The 22,250-nt window shown below is 51.2% G+C and overlaps 1 protein-coding gene across 1 annotated transcript; it reads left to right on the top strand.

The window, feature by feature from the left end:
- The first annotated feature begins 11,532 nt into the window (after positions 1 to 11,532).
- On the top strand, positions 11,533 to 21,360 carry LOC132087036 (serine/threonine-protein kinase PAK 3-like). Its single transcript, XM_059493062.1, has 13 exons — positions 11,533 to 11,565; positions 11,899 to 12,021; positions 12,362 to 12,437; positions 12,481 to 12,545; positions 12,776 to 12,917; positions 15,066 to 15,129; positions 15,910 to 15,958; positions 17,220 to 17,329; positions 18,141 to 18,258; positions 19,086 to 19,185; positions 19,513 to 19,709; positions 20,041 to 20,175; positions 21,316 to 21,360. Exons 1-13 carry the CDS (start codon positions 11,533 to 11,535, stop codon positions 21,358 to 21,360), a joined length of 1,257 nt encoding a protein of 418 aa, XP_059349045.1.
- The last annotated feature ends 890 nt before the right edge of the window (positions 21,361 to 22,250 follow it).

The raw sequence follows: 22,250 nt of genomic DNA, 5'->3' as shown, positions 1-22,250 counted from the left end.
TCTCGTCGCCGGGGCTGTTCGTGTTTTCTTGTCCAGTTCCAGGTGAGAATCGGAGAGTGTGGATAGGATTAAAAGAAAATAATTAAACCCTATTCTTGCCGTGGTTTGGATGCCAGTCCAATACAGCAGCTCAACTTTCACCCATCTCCCTCCTCCCTTCCCAATACTTTCACACTGAAGCAAAGGTCTTCTCTGCAAAGAAACTCTGGCTGGTTTATTTCTCCTGCTCTTTAGTGACACAGACAGTAAACCAAACCAGGTTGCATCCCAAGTCTGTTTAAACATGTCAACTTTGCCATGTTCATCTAAGACAAAGAGTCTTGACCTCTGCACAACGTCACACAAAAAACCTTTGTTGCTGCTGTGTATTGTCACTGCTGAGGGTAAAATCCTATCAGAGCCTATTCCCTGTTTCTAGAACTCACACTTGACCAAAGCTCACACTGTACTCAAAGGTCTTACATTTGCATGTGTCTTGTGTTCCCAGCATTGCTTCAAAGGAAAACAAAGGAAGGCAAATTGTGTGTAGCTAATGATTGAGAGTGTAAAACTTGCTGAGTCATGGATCTTAGCGGTAAGATGAATTTGGAATTTATGCCATGTAGAACTCGTGCAACATGGAAAAGGGGAGCATATCAGTAAAGGAACTCCTACATGTGGACATCTTGGATTCTTTCCATTTTCATTGCACTTTGGGAAAGCTGTTTCAGCTTTCCAAGAATCTTTTCCACACTCATGTTTGCTCGTTTCAAGCTCTTCTCTTTATTGGAGAGCTAGGTTGAGCTTCTGTCACAAGATGCACCACCAATTGCAGCTTCTCTTGGCTTTCAACACTCTTGTGTGCAACAGGACTCTTGCAGCAGGACAATTGGTTTGAGAACTTGACAACTTGTCCAATGATTTCCTTATGGACTCGAGAGTTATGCCATTGGCTAGGTTTTCATTTAGACTATTGTGCCCTAAGAAAGCAGGAGGTGGTACCAGGAATTGTTAGGGAATACCACCCTGGATGAACTCAGAAAGGAGCTCCAGAGCCTTCAGCCAGAAAGGCAGAGTTGAGCACTAATCATTCAAACAACTCAATCTACATCTTGAAAGTGATCTGGAATATGAAGATGGTCTGACAGAGGTAGTTTGTTTCTGTGTTCAGTTTAGATAATTATACAACTTCTGCATTTAGATAAATGCAGGGAATGACTTGCTTATCTTTATCTGTAAGAAAGGTTACTTTTCGTAAGAATTTCTAATACATTCCCTGTGCTTTTGATCTTCTTAACAAGGCCCTTTGCATCACAGATTTGTCAAGAAGTGAGAACCCTGAGCTTCTGCAACTACAGGGAAGAAAACTTGCTCCTCTGCAGTGAAACTCAGAGGGAAAGAAGAGCAGGGTGCCTGAGCACTCACTGCATGTGAGAGTTCAGACCCCATTTCCCACGTGTCAGTGGCTGGGCTGAAGCGCTAGGTCATGGCAGAACTCCAGGCCTCAGCATCTTCAGCCACAAAGAGCAAGTGCTGCCTGCTCAGAAACTTGCCGCTCTGCACTCCAAAGCTTTGCACTGAAGCAACCAAAGCTGCCACTGATTGCTGCAGGATGCTCAGGCCTGGACTGACAACACAGTTGGAGGTTTGTTGTCCTTTGCCTCCCCTTTACCCTCTGGTGGAAGAGAGCGAGCCAGAGCAGGTTCTGCTGCTGCGGCTGCTACTGTGGTGCTCTGCAGACAGAGAGCAGCATGAGGGACAGGCAGTAAGCTGTCATAGAGAACCTTATTTCTCCTGAGCTCTATCACCAACTCTCCTGAAGAGAAATAGCAAATTTTGAAAGAAATTGAAATCTGTGTCTTTAAAACAATCGTCAGACAGGCTCAGGAGACACATTAGACAGTTCTAGGTCTGCTTCTGAACGAGACATTTCACCCTGGCTGCAAAAAGCAAGAAATCTTCTCTGGGAACATCACAACTTTTTCTCATTAAAGCCTCTGAAATGCAAAAATTTGAAACCCGACCATGATCCCTTTATTCCTACTGATGTGGACACTGAAGATTTACAGAGCCTTTGGAAGGGGAGGGATAGCACGACTGTGTCACGGGCTGTTTCTCCTTCCAAAGCTGGGCGGTGCTTTTGAGCCAGTAATGACAACCGGTGGGAGAACAAAGGGGACTTTTCCTGCTCCAGCACTTATGGATGCATTAGGGCCACCTTCAGGGCAGAGTTCCACCTTCCAAAAATAAAGCAGAGGGACACAGTTGGAAAATGCCTCCCTTGAGGTCTTCTCTGTTGGAAAGGAGGGACCCAAGTGCCAGGAGGAGCAGCAGGGCCCGGTCCCTCTCTGTGCCTGCAGTGAGGGGGTGCTGACGCTGGGCGGCGCCATGGGAAGGGAGCGCCCCTGCGCGGGGCGGGCGGGGGGTGGGGCAGCCGCCAGGGGTTGCCCGGGGCGGGGCGGGGCCCCTCTGTGAGGGGGGAGAGCCTCGGGCAGCTACGCCAGGGCAAAGCACAGCACCAAGGCAAAGCACAGTGCCAGGGCAAAGCACAGTGCCAGGGCAATGCACAGTGCCAGGGCAAAGCAAAGTGCCAGGGCAATGCACAGCGCCAGGGCAAAGCACAGCTCTGGGGCAATGCACAGCACCAAGGCAAAGCACAACGCCAGGGCAATGCAGAGCAGCAGGGCAAAGCACAGCTCCAGAGCAAAGCACAGCTCCGGGGCAAAGCACAGCGCCAGGGAAATGCACAGCGGCAGGGCAAAGCACAATGCCAGGGCAAAGCACAGCGGCAGGGAAATGCACAGCGCCGCGACAATGCACAGCTTCAGCGCAGGCTGACCAGCAAGGGAATGTTCCCGTGGAGTTCAGGATTTAGGCCTTTTGATTGCCAGTCCTACGCTGGCTGTGCTGGCCCAGCACAAAGCCTCCTGAAGCACCACTGCCTCCTCTCCAGGCTTCCTGCAAGGCCTTTGCTGACTGGGTCCAATCAGCCAGGCTGGAGGCCGGCTCAGCTGATGTTGCAAAGAGCTGCTGTCCAAAACAAAAATCTACAAAAGCCAAACCAGAAAGGCAGCATTAGTTCCCAGGCCCAGTTCCTCACAGGCGGAGGCCAGATTCCTCTGGTTCCCAGAAAGATGCAGGAATAGGACATGAGGGCACTTTGTGCCCCTTACCTTCATGTCCAGCACCTTGCCATTGCAGGCACACGTAGCTCAAAATCACAGTCACCCCTTTATCCACAGTCTTCAGCTTGTGGGGATTTTCCCCGTGGGAGCAGCCTGGGAATGCTGCTTGCTGTCACAGGGCTTTGTTCCTTGCAGGAAGCTCCAGAGACTCACTTAGGTCCCTCCTATCTAAAACATGGCCTGGGTTAGCTGCCAAGAGGATGAGCAGTGTAAATCGTTCCTCAGCACATGCCAATCTCTGTAAGAAATGTTGATTGCGGTGGGATTTAGGTGTTGTTCTCAAGAGCACTGCAGTTCAGGCTTTCAGCAGCAAGACAAGAGCAGGCAGCTTGGCAGGCCTCCAGCATCCCCAGCACTCACCTGCCTTGCAAATTCCTCTGCTTCCTGTAGCCATGGGCTGAGACCCTGTTCCTGACCTGCGGCCTTCTCCTGTTCCCCATGGCACTGGCACCTGTTTGCTCCTTCCTGTGGCATATTGTGGGGAAGTCTAGAATGAAATGACAGCGGAGCATTGCACCAAACCTGAACTTTGGATCGTTTGCCCCATTTGGTGGTTGCAGCCATCCCCAGCAGACATGGAGTTTGCAGTTCTGTGAGCTGTGCCATCCAGGAAGGAAAAACTAAGTTGGCCCAGGAAAAGCACATCAATCTACTAAGCTCCTGCAGGCCAGAAAGGAGAGTGCAGCAAAGGACTGAAAAATGGAGTGCTATGCAGTATGCACTGTGGGCAGGATAGAGACTTAAAAGCCACTTCCATGGAGGAATCTGACCTTGACCATTTCCCACAAGCTGAAGGGAGTGGGGTTCTGCAAAGGCACCAGGAGTGCCTTCAGTGTTGGACAGAGAACTTTTTCAGGAGCAGAGCTGCCTTGGGAGCTGGACAGAAGGGGCAAATGCGCCCATGTGTGCACCCACAGAGTGAGGGCTGCTCCAAGGGCACTCCCTGCCATGCCGAGGACACGGGCACTGCCCCGTGCAGAGGAGGTGTCCCTGTCATATTGACAACACCAACGCTGTTCCAGTGCCATGCAAACACCTATGGGTAGTTTGTTCCTCAGGTTATTTTCCCCACTAAGGTGTTGTTCTTCCTTGAGCAAGCCCTAGAGTTTTCTGGTAGATGTTAGCCATGCAGTAAATGGGCAGGAAGGACAGGCATTCCAATTTAGGGAACTCTCAGGGATATTACCAAGGTGTGATTTTATCCACTGAGTTGAAGCAAGGATTGCTTGTTTTAGTCAGAAGCATTGGTGGCCAAAGTGCTGAGTGTGTGTGCTTGGTGCCTGCTTTGTGTTACTTTAGGATCCTTTGAGCTACGGGTTATGGACTGAAGGAGAGGATTGTGCTGCTTTGGGACAGAGGAGAACTTTCCAGGCTCTCTTTTGTGTCAGCTGTAGAGAAGGTTTGGTTGCTATGCATGAATTCACAGAGCAACCCAGAGCTGCTGCTATTGTGATGTCAGTGCAGAGCTGCCACGTCACAGCGTGGTCATCAGGAGGTTGCCCTGGTGCACGCAAGGCCTCAGCGTCCAGAACAGCTCTTGGCGTTCTCGTTGCAGGAGGATCCTGTACAGAGGAGTTCTCTGGCAACAGTCTGTGCCCTGAAAAGGGAGTCTTTTTCTTTTCCTGCCGTTGTACGAGTCGGCAGACTCGTCTAGGCATCCTTTTGTTTCCCCTGCGGTTGTAGGGTCTGCAGACACCTACAGGTGTCCTTTTCTTTTCCTTTTCTTGTTGTACGGTCTGCAGACTTGTGCAGGTGTCTTTTGTTTGTCACTTTGTGTTTGTACAGTCCGCAGAGTGCCGCGGGTCTCCTTTTTTCCTCTTTTCCTTGCACAGTCTGGGGACTTGTGCAAGTGGGTTTTTCTTCCATTTTTGTTTTACGGCCCAACGACTGAAGCAGCCCTGCTGAAACGATGGAGCGAGTCCGTAGAGCAGTCAGCAGGGCTTTTTCAGCGATATCAGCCCGCAAAATTGTTAACGGTCTGAGACGTAAGTAGAAGTTTTTTCCTTGGGGGCAGAACAATGAAAGAAAAGTGCCATGCAGATGCCATAACTTTGGTAAAGCTCCTGGCAACAGTTTCAGCCAAAAAGGGGGTGTCCCTTGTCCAGCAGGGTGTGGACAACTTCCAAAATGCAGACTGGAAGAGTTGTGCAGGCGTCCTTCTAAAAACTGAGCCGTTTTTAAAAGGAACTTAAGGAAGGCATCCTTTTTCTGCATTCCCTCCTTAAAGGATGTGCCTGTCTAACTGGCCCCCCTCTGTGCGCTACAAGAGGGATTGGCTTTGCACTGAAGGGCAAACTGCTGAGCAGATAGTGTGGGCTCCTGAACCCCAGAGCTGGGCCTGTGCTGTGTCCAAACAAAGCTGCAAGCGCCAAGAGGGGTTCAGTGGAAGCTTTTGTGGGGAATTGTTTACAGCAACCTCGTGGCACATGCTGCATGCAATTTACAAAAAGAAAAGGAAGTGCAGGAAGGAGAAGAGAAGGAAGCTGCTTTAGTTGTAGGGGGGACAATGATCTCCAATGCAGGCAGTGACTGCTAAGGAGCAATTTGCATCTTCCCGGCCCCAAGTTTCTAGTTTCTTAGTGGCAAAGCCGAGCAAAAGGTAGACGCAGCCTAGGATAGTGGCCTGCAGTCCTGCTTGCTGGGCTACAGAACTGCTGCTCCCGGTAGGGAGGTTGTGAAAGGAAAATGCTCTCTGCTTGGCTGGCCTGGTTCTGTGGGATTCCTCAGCACCAGCAGTCTTGTAACAGCACCTGGTTTGTTCTCTCTTGCCGCGGCAGGTCGCCTCAGAGGTGGAAGGAGTCAAGTCTACGGTTCGGTGAGTGGGACGGGCACCCTTGACATTCCTGGTGCCTGAGGATTATGCAGCAAGCTGCCGGCTTGGCCTGCTGTAGTTGAGTGCCAGGCTGGCAGGCCAAAGGAAAGTCCACACCAGTGCACGTCTGCATGAGCACCACCAAAACAATTCCCTCAGTTTATTCCTTTTCCGTTGAAGAGGCTTTAACTAATGTAACTAATGAAACTAGGTTTTGCAGACAGAAAGCTACATGCTGATTGTAGCCTGGCTAAAATATCTCCTTCAGAAGCACATGGAGTCCTGTTGAAACATTAGTCTCATCAGCCCACTTGAAATGAGTATTAGTGACTGAGGATCCCATTTGTAGTGAAATTCATGGCTTTTCACTAGGACCACTGGTGATAGAGCTCAGGAGAAATAAGGTTCTCTATGACAGCTTACTGCCTGTCCCTCATGCTGCTCTCTGTCTGCAGAGCACCACAGTAGCAGCCGCAGCAGCAGAACCTGCTCTGGCTCGCTCTCTTCCACCAGAGGGTAAAGGGGAGGCAAAGGACAACAAACCTCCAACTGTGTTGTCAGTCCAGGCCTGAGCATCCTGCAGCAATCAGTGGCAGCTTTGGTTGCTTCAGTGCAAAGCTTTGGTGCAGTGCAGAGCGGCAAGTTTCTGAGCAGGCAGCACTTGCTCTTTGTGGCTGAAGATGCTGAGGCCTGGAGTTCTGCCATGACCTAGCGCTTCAGCCCAGCCACTGACACGTAGGAAATGCGGTCTGAACTCTCACATGCAGGCATCATTTTCCTGCCATTCTGACAGGGACTGTGAACTTGCCTTGGTGTCAAACTAGCTGTAGCGTGATGTCCTTTTGTACTGCTGGTGAGAAAGTGAGCCCCTTGTGCACAGTGTCTGTGCAGGCTCCCTGCTGCCAGCAGAGAGAGCGGTGCCAAGGCGCAGTTCACAGCCTTGTGAGGAACACAGGAGCCACCGTTGCTGCAGGGACTTGCCCATCTCCAAGCACTGTCTAAGGAGCTACAGTCTCTGCTTTGACTACACCCTTAACTTTGACATGACCCAAGTTTGCTGAGAATGCTGAGCAGCTCTGCATGGCAGAGACAAGGTCTGTGTCTGAAGGGCTGGAATGCAGTTCCTATTGGCTGCTCCCTAATGCTTGAAATCCTGAGGGGAAGCCTTTTGACCAGAGCTGAGCAGGGAACTGGTCCCTGCTTCCATTCTGAGACATTCAAAGCAACACAGGCTTAGTTGGTTACCCACATCAACAGCCGCACACAACAGCTTTTGCCTTCAGGTGAGCTGTGTGGCTGCTTGTTGCTTCTTGCAGCTCTCAGGAGCCAACTTTCCTGCTCCTTATTGCTTGTTTTCCTTTTTCTTTGTCCATTCCTTGCAGGCCCCGCTAGGAGAGCTTCTTGCCTCTCAGAACTCCTCGGCCCAGGCGGGAAAGGCAGAGAGGGAGCAGAGCACAGATAGAGTGTGCAGTGCCCAGGAGTTCAGGTGTGTGTTAAGCTTTCTCGCTTTCTCTGAGCAGGGTTGGGCATTGCTGGGCTTCAGGAGGTTGAGAGTCAGAGAAGAAATTTGGCTTTCTCATGGTTTGACTTGCTCAGCATAGACAGGGGAAGGCAATCTGTGGGCAGGTCTGGCTGCCTCCTGGGACTCACTTCTCCAACCTTGACAAAAAGTATGCTGAACTGGACCAGAGGAAAAGCAAGGGAGGTTCAGGCTGGGTTTACGGAAAGGAAACCTTTGAACTGCAGAGGCAGCAGAACAAGTGCCTCAAAGAGCTTGTGCAGATTCCACCCTTGGAAATTTGGAAACTCCAGCTGGATAGGGCCTTGAGCGGCCAGTCCAGATGCCATAGCTGACTCCAAGTGCTTGGAGCTGAAGATGGTCCTAGAGGCTCCCTGGGGTTCCTGCCAGGCTAAACCATCTTGGGATCCTTTGATTATTGGATTGGAAATTTGTACCCACGTTCTCGCCAGGCTATAGCTTGCGGGCTCTTTCCTTGTTGGGCTAGTGAAAGCAAGAGTAATTGTAGGAGTGCTCATCTGGACTTACCAGGCCTCTCTTAGCCAAAGAGGAACTTTTGCAAGTCCGGTATCCACTGTATCAGAGAGGAGCACTAGCAGGCAGGAAGCTGCTAAGCTGAGAGTACCTGAGCTTTCTGGAAATGTTTTGTGGCTTCTGAAAGCTAATTTGACTTCCTCCCTGGTGATTCTTTCACCTGCAGAAATGACAAAGAGAGATGGTGGTCTAGAGAGGGAATGCCAGCACTCTCTTGAGGTGGAAGTAGAGGGCTGTTGGAAGCCCCTGAGACCGCCCTGTGAGGGACATGGTGTGTAGTGCTGGTCTTGCAAGGAGACTGTGTTTCAATTAAAGGCTTGCTTGTCTGTCCCCTTGTTGTAGAGGGAAGGAGCTGGCTGCATTTGAGAGCAGGCGCCACTCCTCACGAGAGAGGGTGTTGCAAGTGGCAGCAGAGACAGCCGAGGAACCACAGCTTCCGAGGAACCTGCTGAAGGAAGAGGTTCCTCTGGCGGTGCCAAAGGTACGCTCACCTTATTCCTAGGCGGCACTTATGGGACAGGGAGCTGCCCCTGGCAAGAGCGCCCCAAAGGCTGCTTCTGGCAGCAAGCCAAGACTGAGACCGTGCTGTTGTTGTTCCCCTTGAAAAATGGTGCCCCCTCCACTTCCAGGTTTGCCGCCGGCAGCGGCCACCCCACAGGGGTCTGGAGAAGCTGCTCCAGGAGTTCTCTCGCCAAGGGCACACACTGCCCCGGCTGTGCAGAGAGAAGGCGGCGCAGGCACAAGAGAACGCTGCCCTGGAAGCCCGACTGGCAGCCACGGAGCGGGACCTACGAGGCCTTTCAGAGCAGCTGGCAGAGGCCAGGTAAGGGCAGGGAGGAGCACCTGGGTGCGACATTATTGAGGGTCTGGAATGACAAAGGGGGTGAGCATTAAGTCAGGATTTACTGCCTCCTGTTTGCACTGCAGATGTGTCTCTGTCTGAGAAGTGAAGAGACAAGAGAAAAAAGAAAAGGATACTGTGACCTGAGTGTTACTTTTCTGACAGCTCCAGCTGTCAAAGCTCTTCTGGGCGCCCGCCTGGGAGCCCCTTGCACATTCCTGGGCCAAGTGCAAAGCAAGCCATCTAGGCACTGACAGGAGTACTAGGGAAACTGTGCGGATGTTTGCTGATCTCAGGAATTTCCCGCAGGCTTTGGTTTCTCCTTCAGTGCATCTTAACTTCAATCTTTCCTTGCCAAGTAGTTTGACATGGCATTTCCAGAATTCAAGGCTCTTACATGTGAAGGTTATCAGTAGGCTGCTGATGCTTCAGGTGAAAGCTGCAGGGTTGAGCTGAAAATCTTGAGACCCTTCTGACATAACTCTTGTCAGTTATGGTGCAGGAACCTCAAGTTGCTTACAAGGAGCAGCAGAAGAAGGGAAAGGTCTTGTGGCTTCTCGACAATGTCCAGGGATTCTTGCTGAGCACTTGTCCACCCACCTCTGTTACCTGTCAAGGTCCTTAGGCAGCTCCCTTCTTAAAGAGTGTCAAGACATTCGGGCATTGCTGGCTCAGTTTACCAAAAATCAAGGGAGCAAGCATTCTTGTTCATGAAAATCCAGTAATTTAAATGGCAGGATACCTGACAGCCCTCCTCCAAGACATTGCTAATTCAGAGAAAACCTACTTCTGGTTTCTTACTCATACTTGTAGAAGGTGGAGCTTCCATCTATCATTCCTTTAGTCCCTTTGAGTCACTTTGAGAGCATCTGGTAAACAAAGTATCTCTACGTGCACTAGGAATAGCAGTAAACATTGAGGAGGCAGTGTTCAGGAGAACACTGGCTTCTGTCCCCCTGCAGAGTGACTTGGAAGGGCTGATGAGCTCAGGGCTCTGAGCACAGGCTGGGCTTTTGCTTGTTGGCAGAGACTTGGTGGGCGCAGCCACCCATGAGGAATGTGTCCGGCAACAGCAATTTGAGCACTGGCTGCTGAGATCAAACTCAGCTGGCCTTTCTGTGCTAGGCTAGGTCATGAGGAAAAGCTGGCCAACCACCTGGAGGTTGGCTGCTTTGCTATTTTAAGTAGCAGAAACAATCTTGCTGTAGCTGAGTTTCCATGCACGGCCTTTTCCATGCTCAGGATATGTAACTGAAGGCATGTCCAGCTGGAGCAACTGCCCCTGTGTGCCAGGAACAATTTCTCTTCATCTTCACACCTTGTAGGTCAGAGAAGGAGAGCCTGCAAAGCAGCCTGCTGCAGGCTCAGCAGCACGTATCGGAGCTGGAGATCACCAGGAGCCGTCTGGAAGCCCAAGTGCACACAGCCACACGGGCCCAGGAGGTGATACTCGGTGAGAGCCTGGTGTGCTTTGTTTCTGGTGATGGCCCAGCCTAGTGCAGTTGCTCCAAAGGCAGCTCTGTCCACAGGGCTCCTGAGGAGGAAAGGAACTGAGCACAGGTCCCTCCTTGCCTGAAACTGAAAGGGCTTCAGGTCAGTAGAGTCTCTGCTAGTGCAGTCTCTGACTGTTGCCGTTTGTCATGTTTGCAGAGGATGTGAAGGGCCTCCGTCAGGAGCTGCAAGCTGTAAGATCTCTCAGCAAGCAGCAGTGTGAAGAAATGGCTCAAGAGCTCCTCTGGGCAGAAGAGCAGTGCTGCAAGGCTCTCAGACACTGGCAATCTGCTCAGGAAGAGGAAAAAAGGAAGCTCCAGCAAGAAATGGTAAGCGACAATACGTCCCGGAAGTTTTCAGGCAAGCTTGGTGGGCTGGCTTAGCAGAAGAGCAGCCTGGGTGACATGGCTGCAAGCATCTGCTGTAGGCTACACATTGCTGGGCCAGGCAGCAGAGGACTTCAAGGGCTCCGACTAGAAAGCCTGTGAAGACCAAGACGATGGTGCCAGGATAGTACCTGCAGCCACGGTTTCAGGCTGGGTATAAGCCAAGTTCCCCAGAGAGCTGGATGGTCACCACCCAAAGCATGGCAGCGAAGGATCTTGCCCACAGCCTCGTGCCATGCAGCAGACGGCTGCTGACCTTGCTGCACTCTGCTGCCCCAGCAACTGGGTTCCTTGCATTCTGTCCTTCCACGGTGGACAGAGAGTCTCCCCTTTGGGCTCGAAGCATACGCAACAGGCCCCGTGTTGCTGGTATTCCAGCTGGTGGCCTGTCCTGTGACTAGGGCATCGGGGTGCTGGCTTCCTCCTCATCCTGCAGTCCACCTGCAGGTTTGCCTTGATCAAAGGGCTGTGGCACTTTGAGAACACAGCCTGTGAGAGCAGGCAGAAATCCTGAGCAGACAGGGGCTAGGAAACAGGCAGCCTTCAGAGTGGGGAAGGAAGGCGGAATCTCCTTTCCTTCCACCTGCTGACCCTCCTGTAAAGCTCCTGGTTAGAAGTGCTGGAGGGCACAAAGCCACTACTGGGGACTCTTCAGGGAGGGGGCTTGTGGGAGGGATGAAGCTGTCATTTTTTCTTTGGGGAGCACGGCTGGGACTTCATCTGGAAGTGTCTCTTCCTCTCATCAGAAGCAATGTCTGGAACGGCAGCACTTGGAGGCGCAGGCGATGCTGGAGGAACGGGAAAGCTTCCTGGCAGAGGTACAGAGGGAGCAGGAGAAAAGGCTGCTTGAGATGAAGCAGGATGTTGCCATCAGGCAACCCGAATAAGAAAAGATAGGAACCAGAGCCAGTCAAGAGGCAGCACAGAGTGTGAAAAGAGAGTTTGTGTGTTGCTTTGGTCTCCCCTGGGCTCCTTATGGGCACTGCTTGTCTGGACACTGTCTGTCTGAGCGGGACTGCCTCTTAGCCGGCCCGTGGTAAACATGAGGAGGAGAACAAAGTGTTTTTGGAAAGCGTGTGCACCTCAATCTTGCTTGCCACACGAGTGGTGTGTGGGACGTTAAAAGGCGTCTTCTCTTTGTTCCTGTGCAGCTCCAGGGTCAGAATGCTGCTCTCTTAGTCAAGGTGCACCAGCTGCAATGGGAGCTAGAGCAAAGGCGGCAGCAGCTGCAGCAGCTGAGGCAGCAGCTGAATGAGGAGTGTCTGAATGGGCAGGTGAGCCTGACCAGGCAGGCTGCAGAGGGAAGGGCAGTGATGGAGGCATGAGCTGGACATCTCAGGAAAGGGGAGGCAAGGACTACTGCAGGCACTGGGAGCACAGAGCCGGGCAGGCTCCAGCGCTGTGCACCAGGAAGAAGAGTTGAGATGAAAGAGTGAGAGCTGGGTGGAGAAGCCTGCAGTACAGGCTGGCAGAACAAAGGCAGGTGAGTGAAAGAGCAGTAGGCACTGCAGTCATGCAACAAGTGGTCTCTGCTCTTCTCACCTTTCCCCTGCAGAGCAGCAGGTGGATGGGGGCGAGGCCCCTGACGGCCATGCTCTGTGGTCTGCATTGCAGCTCGCCAGCACGACACTTACTGGGCCACTGAAGCTCAGCTTTGCTGCCCTGGGCATCAAAGCTAGTGCTTTGGCTGGTGGGCCAGCAATCCTGTGAATGTATTTCTGCTGGCTTCTTAGTGCCCACTTTGTTTATGGAGGAGTTTGCTCAGGTGAACGTGGTGACCCCTGCACATTCTGAACAAGTTGTCCCTTTCCATGGTGCAGGTCTCAGAACAGGGTGAAATTTTAAGGTGTTCTTTCCCTTTCACCATCTCTACTATGGCTGGCTGTGACAAGCTGTAGTCTCTGCTTGTTTGGCTTTGACTTGTGCAGCCAAACACCAGTGTTGTTCCTGATGGCATGCCTGTGGAATGTGCTGTCAGGGGCATCTCTGCCAGCCACACTTCTGACACAAACAAATTTCTTGTCCCAGATGAACGAGGGCTCTGCCCTTGAAGGCGCCGCTGCAGCAGCAGCCTCCGAAGAAGCCTCCCCTCCGCAGCCTGAGAACTCGAGCAGGAGCAGCTCACCCCGCTCCTTCCAGGAGAGCGAGAAGCAGTGCCTGAGGCTGCTGAGTAGGTCCTGGGGATTCCTTGTGCAATCCAGCAGTGTATTATGGGGTGTGTGCCTCAGCATGAGCTGTAGCACCTCTTCCTCCTGACTCTGGTGTCGGGGAGACATTCTGGACTCCCTACAGGAGCCATTGTTGTGCTTGGAGGCAGCCAGGGAGCATTTTGGGGCACTCCTTTTGCCTTTGAGGGCAGCTGGGTGTGGGTGGCCTTTGCCTGAGGTTCCATGCGCACTAAAGGCAAAAGCAGGGATTGTTTCCGGAGCAGCAGAAGGCTGCAACCTAGCCAACGACTGAGTCAGCTTGTGTGTGCTGGTCTGGCCACATTGATCATAATAGTTGGCTTCCTAGATTGCCTTTAGACTGCATTTGGAGACAAAACACTTCAGAGAAAAAATTTGGCTGTGGGGCTGGTTTCATACTGGTGGTGTTTTCATGACTTCCACTATTCCTTCTACAGTTTGCTTGGATAAAAATTCTTCATTTTTGTTAGTGTGACCTCCTTGGAAGGAGCATCAGGTGATAGCAAAACAACAGAGGAAGGGGTCTTTTCAGCACACCCCAAATGTTAAGAAATTGTATTCTTAGAACAATCCCTGGGAATCAGAGAGCAAGAGGTGTTTTCAAAGTGCAGCCAACAAAGAAAAACACAATTTGATTTTCCAATCCCCCTTGGATAGTTCAGTTGTATGCCTAGGGAGACGCATCAAGAGACACTTCTGTGTGGCAGGGCCAGATAAAACTGCCCTGCAGGCAATTCTCGGGATGAAGCCTGCATCCCCTCTGCTGCATGTTCCTCCAGTACAAGGCACTTTGTCAGGGCTAAAGCCCAGCCGGTGAATACTCTTGGGATACTAAGGATTGGCCTCAATCCCTGCACTCTTGGAAAGCACAGCAAGGCCTTGGTGACTCTGCAGTACAACTCAGTTGCTCCTTGCAACTGGTCATAGCTGCCGGTGCAGTGCTGTCAGAGAATTAGAAGCGGGCAGGTACAGGACAGAGCCCAGTTTACTCAGTGTCGGCCATCAGCTGTAGGGACAAGAGGTGAATGGATCGACTCCTCCTTGGCTCTGAACTCAATGACACCCATGTTCTGTCTCGAGTGGGGTCAACAGCTTGTAGCAGTGCTGAGTCTGGCTCTGGCTTCTTCACAGTGCCTGTCAGAGGCCATTTGTGGGCTCTGCCCAGGTTTTTGTCATACCTGCCCTGCCACTGATGGCTGCTGTGGCTGCAGGAGCTGGAGCCTTCCTTAGCTGTGAGGTTTCAGCAGCCACCGCGTTGCTGCAGCTTGGCCTGGACTCGTCAGAGGATCAGCATCTCGTTTGTGCAGGTGTCTGAGCCACGGCAGCGCCTGAGGAGCGGCGCTGTCCTTGTTACCCGTCTGGGCTGTGCCCTTTGGGAAGATGGGGCACGTGGCTGGTGTCCAAGGGGCCGAGGGCAGTGCTAGTGACTGCTGCAGCCCAGGCTGAAGACATGGACTTGTTGTTCTTCACTAAATGGGGAATGGGCAAAATCATCTTCAGAACTTAGCCTGCTCATAAAAGAAGAGGGTCCTAATTCTTACAGCCATTGTTCTTGGATGTAGCACAGCATGAGCTGCTGTTCTCTGAAAATGTCAAGGCATTCTTCAGGCAAACTGCTGAGAGGTAGAGGAAATCCCCTCCTCTCCTGGATTTCACTTTGCCATATTCCTTCAGCTCTGCAAAAAGCAGCTGTTGATAAAACTTCATCCCAGATCGCAGGGTGCATTGAAATCTTGGAATTATGAAACCTTTTGTTGAACCTCACAAGAGAGTGTTATCTCCCACAACAAGGAAGGGTCCTGATTTTTCAGCCCTCCTTCCCCTTTGTGGACCCACAACCACTTGCCACGGTGCCAGTTCTCTTCTGGTCTCTGTCTGCTCTGACGCTTTCTCCGTGGGCTTAGTCTCCTCTTCAAAGGAGTGTGCAGAATCAGACTCTGTGCAGGCCACGTGTGTTACAGAGCTGCCTGTCTTCTTACTGCGGCTGCTCTTGTTGTTGTTCTTGTTGACACTGTTGCTAGCCAAGCGACCAGAAATTGCTCCGCGCCGCAGAAAGTGGAGCTGAGATTCTGATCCACTGGAAGTCAGGATCTCTGTTTTGAAGTTTGCTTCTTGCATTTTCTTTCTTTCAGGGAGTGTGGTGAGCGTGGCAGATCCAGAAGAGAAATACACTGGATGGAAAATTATTGGCAGAGGGTGAGTTCAGCCATGCTTACTCCTCCAGACGTAGGTGGCTGCTGGAATATCCAGAGGGAAGTCAGGCAAGCTGCAAGCATCTTCAGACCCTGGCTTTAGATTGTCCCTGTCTCAGTACTGGTCACAAGGCATCAGCAAAGATAACTGCATGCTGGCAACCAATGTCTTGCCTGCCTCAAGGAGGCACTTGCCTGTCCCTCAAGTGTGTGGCACGAGATTCCTTATTTTCCCAGCAGACACGGTGTTGCATGATTCCAAATAATATGGCCCCACAACTGAAGGAAGAAAAAACTGAGAGAGCAGCTTCCCACCTGACAGCCGTCAGACAGCAGCTCTCAGCAGAATTTCTTTCCAATATTTTGCTGAACACAACTTTCAGTGCTCAGGACAATAAGACAGGCTGTGTGGTGCTGCCTGAGTTTGGCAGACAGAATCAAAAGAGAGCTCTGAGTCCAAGAGGACTCTGTGTGTTTCATTGCTTGGAAAGGCACACCACACACACAAGCACAAAAAGGAAGAGGCAAAGCAAACCCTCACATCCATAGTCTGGTGTGTACATTTGAGATTTGTAGCAGCTCTTTTTTCTTCCTGTTGGACCCAGCTTTGCTCTTGGACAAGCTGCATGGCAGAGGGTTGCTGGGCTGCTGTGGTATTGTCTGAAGGGTAGACAAAGGCTGGTGTTTGAGGGACACTCCAGGCAGCAGAGAGCTCCTGCCTGGGCTGCCTTTTGCTTCTCAGCACTGAACAGCTTCTCTGTTCTTGCTGCTGTTCTGTTCCTAGGGGTTTTGGAACCGTTTATAAGGCCTTGGACGCTGCCACAGGACAAGCGGTAAGTGCCAACAGCCCTTGCAGATTTTGCAGCTCTTGAGCGCTTTCCCTTGGGATGTGATCTGTGGCCAGAGCGTTGTGTTACCTGTCTTTGCTGCAAAGGCTGCCTAGAGGCAGGCTGAAAAATGCATTTTGGACAGACTTTGTCTCGCATTCTGAATCAGTGTGAGGATGGCAGTGGTGTCTTTCCAAGAAGGCCATGCTATCTTGGACTGCCTGGATAAGTGTGCAGAGATTAGCTGATGGTAGCAGCCGTCATTCTGGCCCAATTCCTCTTATGCCGCGGTTCAGACACAGATAGGATTTGCCATTGTTTCCCAGCACGAGGTACCCTTTGAAAAGATCTAAAGAAGGAAAGGCCTTGTCTGGAGCGCAGTTTTGCCTTTCAGTCCTGGGGAGCCTGGGTCTCACACACACACAGACACTCGCACACGGATCAGTGAGAAGAAGCTGATGAAGAGCCTTAAGTAATACCGCCTTGTGTTGGTCCTTTGTTGCTGACATTCCATTACAGAGATGCTATTTGTACTGAACTGACATGCTGATGTCAGTTGGAGAGTCCCATGCTCTTTGGGGCTAAACATTCAGAGTCCTGAATTCTCCTTTCTGGCTCTCAGCAAATACAACTCCATCTTCCTGGTGGCTCCTTACCCACCTGCAGCGCTGTGCTCAGCAACTGCACTTGGAGGGATGTCTACAAGGAGTCTGAAAGCCCTAAGCCCTGCTTATCACCTGGAGTGCATCAGTAGTGGTCCACAGAAAGGATTCTTCATTTTTTAACACACTCAAGAATTACACATCTAAACCGTGTTGAGGAATGTTCTTCAGAGATGCAAAATCCAGAAGAAGTTAGGATGTGCTAGGATGTTAACTTTCCTTTGAGTTGCCTTGGAGTTGTTCTTTGTCAGACAGCATTTTCTCTGTAATGGATTGGTGCATTTACTTTGGAGCACAATCAAGAATGGCAGCAGTTTCTGAAACACTGATCAAATCCCCTAGAAATGCTAACCTGTTTTCCACAAGTTGATTTCATTTCACAGAAGCAAAATTCCTTTGGCTTGCAAAACGCGTGTAAATGATAACAGTAGTGGTAAAGGAGGCCTCGCGGAGGAGTCTGCAAGGGCTGAGAGTGCTGTTAGCACATTGTGGCTGATGCTTTAGAGTCCCTTTTCGCCGAGGTGACAAGGCATCCTGGCCCGTGAGTGCACGGAGGAAGAGGCTCTTGTAACGTCTGTTCCTAACGGCTTTCAACGTCATTGTAGGTGGCCGTAAAGGAAATTGATCTCCAGCACCAGCGCTGCAAGGAAGTATTGAAAGAAATCCTGGTCATGAGGGAAATGAGGAACCCCAATATTGTCACCTACCTAGAAAGGTAAGTAGTTCTGTATTTTTATGGGAATGTCAGTTTCCATACTTGCCAGGCAAAGGTTTCAAGCACTTTGCTCAGTGGCAGAAAATTGATCTTGCTATGAACATCAGTCCACTCCTGTATGAGGCATGGGAGGAGATGGCATTCTTCTGGTTCCTGGCAGAAATAGCTTAACGATTGTTCTCAGAAACCTGTCTCTCTTACTAAGCCAGCAGCCTCTATGTTCACTTGCTGAATGTTCCTTTGCTGTTCTGGGGCATGATTTCTTCTTCTGAGTGTCGGAAGAGAAGTGCTGAGAAAGCATCACAGAAATTATTTCCCTTGTGCTGTTCCCACTATTTTCCATTGCCTTGCATGCCAAAAGAGACACATTATTTGCCGGGTTTGAGGTAGTTTTATCCTGTTTGTGACTGTCCTTTATGCAAGGCTTCCCAAAGGGTGTTGGCAGTGCTGCACCTCCACCTCCCCTGTGAAAAAGCTGTGAAAACTGTGTCTCCTTGCTGTTGGAGTGAATGGTGCAATTTGTTATGAAGACAATGAAGCAGCTGCTGGGATGTAGCCGCTTCCAGATCTGCCTCTGCTATCACAAACTGCCGTTTTCCCCTGCTTGCCCCCTAAGCCGTCTCCTTTCCCACGGGTGTGCAATTAGATGGCACAGATTGCAAGCCCTGGATAGCCTGGGTGGAGCGTGTCTCCATTTTATTCCGTCTTCATTTCCCAGTGACCTGGAAGCAAAACTCAGCTGTAGTCTTTTCATCCGTATGGCAATTTAGCTGTGCCCATTCAGCTCTACACTGTTGTTTTCATCTTCCAGCTACCTTGTCAATGAGTTTGTCCTGCTGGTGTTGGAGTACATGGATGGAGGCTCTTTAGCAATAGTGATCAGCGAGAAAAGGATGGCTGTAGGACACATGGCAACTGTCTGTCAGGAGGTAAGGGATCCTGCTTGTGCTTGGCATGCCTTGGACAGCATCATAGTTCAAAAGCGCTGCTACGTGAGTGATTCCGTGCTCAGAGCTTTCTTGCTGTGCTGCTCTTTTGCTTCAGAGAAGAAGGAGCATCTGGACGGAAGTGCCTGCCAGTGTCCCTGCCCTTACTATAGTCTGCTCTTTATCTGCTTTTGGCCTCTGTGCTCTCTGTCTCTTTTTGATTTTTCAATTTTTTTTATCTGTTCTGCACTTTGCCCCTCCAAGTCTTTGCCCAGAGCCTTTCTGCATTGCCTTCTTTGCCTGTAAGCGCAAAGATGCCGCTGTGCGAGTTTTAAACCAACAGCAAAGGCCAAGAGAGGCTCATCTCTCATGGGTCTCAGCTTCAAAGGAGGGCATGGCACCCACCACGGTGCTTGCTGCTGAAAACTGACAAATGACTTGAAATGTCTTTCAAATCTGCTGACCAGGCAGCCTTACAGCCCTTTACCTCCAGTCTCCCAGCTGACAGTGATGCCCTTGGTACCCAAAGCAGGGACTTTTCCTCTTTTGGCCAACCGTTGTTTGTCCTCTGAATGGGGAGAGCGCATCCGCTGCAGCAGCGGTCATTCTGACTGGCTTTGCAGGGGACAGTCTCGAGCAGCAACTGCTCTTTCCCCCTCAAAGCCAATATGCCTTGCCTTAGAGAGATCCTGCTCTCCCAGGGTTGCAGCAGCAAGCTCTTCCTCTTGCCAGCACTCACTGCTCCTCTGAGATCCATGAATCTTCAGGAGCACACGATGAAATCAGATCAGGCTAACTTTTGGCCTCCTGTTTCTTTTATTCTCTCTCAGTGCCTGAAAGGCCTGGCTTTCCTTCATGCCAACCAGGTGATCCACAGAGACATCAAAAGTGACAACATCCTTCTGGGCCGGGATGGCTCCGTCAAGTTGGGTGGGTATTCTTGCTCAGGGCACAGCTGTAGGCTGCTGGGAGTCTAAAAGAGCAACAAGTATCAAGAGGAACTGTGGTTTGTGTGTGTCCCTTCCAGAGGGAGGGAGGCCACAGTGGAAACCTTCAGTGTAGATGAGGAAAAGCCACCACCCTGGGAATGGTGGTGGGTTTGTTAAATGGACAATTGCTAGTTTCCTTGGCTGCAGCCCTGAGGAAAGAGAGCACAGCTGCTTTTCCAGCTAGATTCAGTACTACATTCTGAGACTTAGAGTGAGGAAATCTTTTCCTTGGTTTCCTGCTTGAAGCAGTGTTTGTTTTTCTCCTCAGCTGATTTTGGCCTCTGTGCTCTGCTCACACCTGAGCAGAGTAAACGGAGGTCGATGGTGGGGACAACTTGCTGGATGGCACCCGAGGTGGTGAGAAAAGAGCCTTACGGTCCCAAAGTGGACACCTGGTCCCTTGGCATCGTGGGAATTGAAATGGCCAGAGGAGAGGCTCCTTATGTTTGGGAGACCAGTGACAGGGTAAGGTGCAAATACGCTTCAGAATTCAGTATCCTTCTGGTCTGTCTCCATTAGACTAAATCCCATTCCCGCAGCTTGGATGAGTTCCAAGAAGGTCCACTTCTAAAAATGTCCCTGCAGCTCACATCAGCTGTCAAGGCAAGACCTGTTGCCCCTTGGAATAGCTGGAGTTGCACTGGGGCCTTTCTACTTTTGGGGAAGAAGGCTCATCTCTAACCATCTGCTAGGCAAGAAATTGCCACTGCAGACTGGGGCTTAAAAGACGGGGTCTAGGTGAGCACTGAAGGCTGTGGAAGAATCACGTAGAGTCTTGTGTTTCCTTTCACTTCAGGCTAACCACCTGATAGGCACGCAAGGCATACCAGATGTGCACAAGCTCAGCCTACCCCCTGCCTTGTGTGAATTTCTGGGCTGCTGCCTGCAGATGGATGTGGACAGGAGAGGCTCTGCTAAGGAACTTCTGCAGGTACAAGGCAAAGGGGCTGCTCCCTGTCTGGGTTTGCTCCTCGGCCCAACTCCAGGGAATCAGATGGGCCCCCCACAGGGTAATCTCTGCTCTGGCTGCTTTTCAAATGAGAACCAAATAGGATCCAAGACTAGTTAAGGTTAGAAGGGAGTGGTGGAGGTCATCTAGTCCAAAGCCCCTGCCAATAGATCAGGTTGCCCAGAGCCCCAGCTCACCTGACCTGGAATGCTGACAGCGATGGGGCACCTCCCAGCTCTCTGGGCAGCCTGAGGCAGTGTTTCAGCACTCTCCTCATAAGGAGTTTCTTCCTTAGAGCCTATCTGAATTGACTGTCTTTTAGTTTAAAACCATTCTCCCTTGTTCTCTTGCAATTGGCCCTGCTAATAGATATGTCCCCATCTTTCTTCTAAGCCCCTTCAAATATTGAAAGGTGTCCTTGGAGACCTTGCCCTTCTGCAAGCTAAACAAGCCCAATTCTCACAGCCGTTCCTCAGAGGAGAGCTCCCACCTTCTGGTCATTGCTGAGGCCCCCTTTTGCTCTCGGCTGCTGTTTTCAGGTTTAGTTGGTAGCAAAGGAACTGAAGTACTACAGTGCTGGGGAAGGAGGCCTGCAGTGGGGCTTGAAGAAGACAACATAAGCACTCCCTGCCAAGCGGTTCTAGATTGGTCTGTGGGAAGGTGGGACCTTTGGGGGGGACTGACTGAGCATCCAAGGGCATCCAGTTTGTCCTTCCTGCCCCACTCTTAGAGGTTTCTGCCAGCCAAAGAGGGACAGCTGAGCAGGATTTGTGCCAGCCTCACGTGCTGCCTGGCCCGCTCAAGTAGATGAGAACCACTGCAGCTTTGCTGCCACCTTTTGTGGCAGACAGGCAGCTGGCGACGGCACCACTTCCTCGGCTCTCCCTGCCGTGAAGGAAGATGCCAGCCAGGCCAGGAGGAGGGGGGCATGCCAAGGCAGACACTGCTCTCCTTGCAAGCCAGAGCTGAGTCCATCTGCACTCTGCCCCTTCTGTCTGTGTGTTTCTGGGCCCTAGAAGAACCCAGCTTGACCCTGTTAGAAGCTCAGTTGGAAAATACTGGTTCCTTCTCCCTTGGTCTCTTTTAATTTGGTTGCTTTGGTTTCTTTTTCCCTTTGGGCAGCATCCATTTCTCAAGCTAGCGGAGCCTCTCTTCAGCCTCCTCTGAGAGCCTGATTGCTGTCATCCCTGCAGCAAAGTAATGCAGGAAGCAGAGGAGATGACAAGGACCACTTCAGCACGTAGAGAACAGAGCCTCTGAGAACAGGCAGGAATCCTGAGGAGAGAGGGCCCAGCAAACAGACAGACTGAGACAGAGTGGGAAAAGAAGGTGCCACCTCCTTTTCTCCCATCTGCTCATCCTCCTTCTAAATTTCTGCTTAGGACAGCATAGCTGGAGGGCACAAAGTCACTAGTGATGTGCAGATTTGAGCAAGGCAGGAGTGGCATTGCAGGCGTGAAGGGAATGGGAGGGCCAGAGCTGTGTCTCAGGAGGAGGGAGCTCCCACAGGATGCCACCAGCAGAGCCGGGCTAGAGCTGTGGGAGACGGCTGGATGTTCCCAGCTGCGGAGGAGGCGCCTGAAGCGGCTGGGAACATCCTGTGCATTCTTTGACCCATGGAGCAGGGTGCTGCATGTGTGCTTATTTGGCCAAATTGATCAGAATAGTTGGCTTCCTGGTTTCCCTTTAGACTCCTGACGTGTTGGCAGTCACTGGAAACAAAATACTTCAGAGAAATGGATTGGCTTTGGGGCTGGTTTCATACTGGTGTTGTATCAGGACTGTTTCATGACTTCAACTATTCCTCCTACAGATCACTTGGGCCCCCACCAAGCACATCTCCACTCCAGGTGCTTTTCAAAGGAAAGGAAGGAAAGAGGCAGTGAATCAATGGGAGAAGTGGAGCACATGACCAGGAGCACTTCCGGATTCCTTTCTCCAATCAATGCCAGCTCGGAGCCAACCTTTTTTTTTTTTTTTTTTTTTTTTTTAATGGCGGACAAGACCATGTCCCTGCACTGATCTGTGCTGCGGAACAGGGTCTCATAGCTAGGCCA

Source organism: Ammospiza nelsoni, chromosome Z (genome assembly GCF_027579445.1).
Source record: "Ammospiza nelsoni isolate bAmmNel1 chromosome Z, bAmmNel1.pri, whole genome shotgun sequence".
Taxonomy (NCBI): Eukaryota; Metazoa; Chordata; class Aves; order Passeriformes; family Passerellidae; genus Ammospiza; species Ammospiza nelsoni.
The sequence above is the reverse complement of the archived record's forward strand: the minus strand, read 5'-3'. Positions and strand labels throughout refer to the sequence as shown.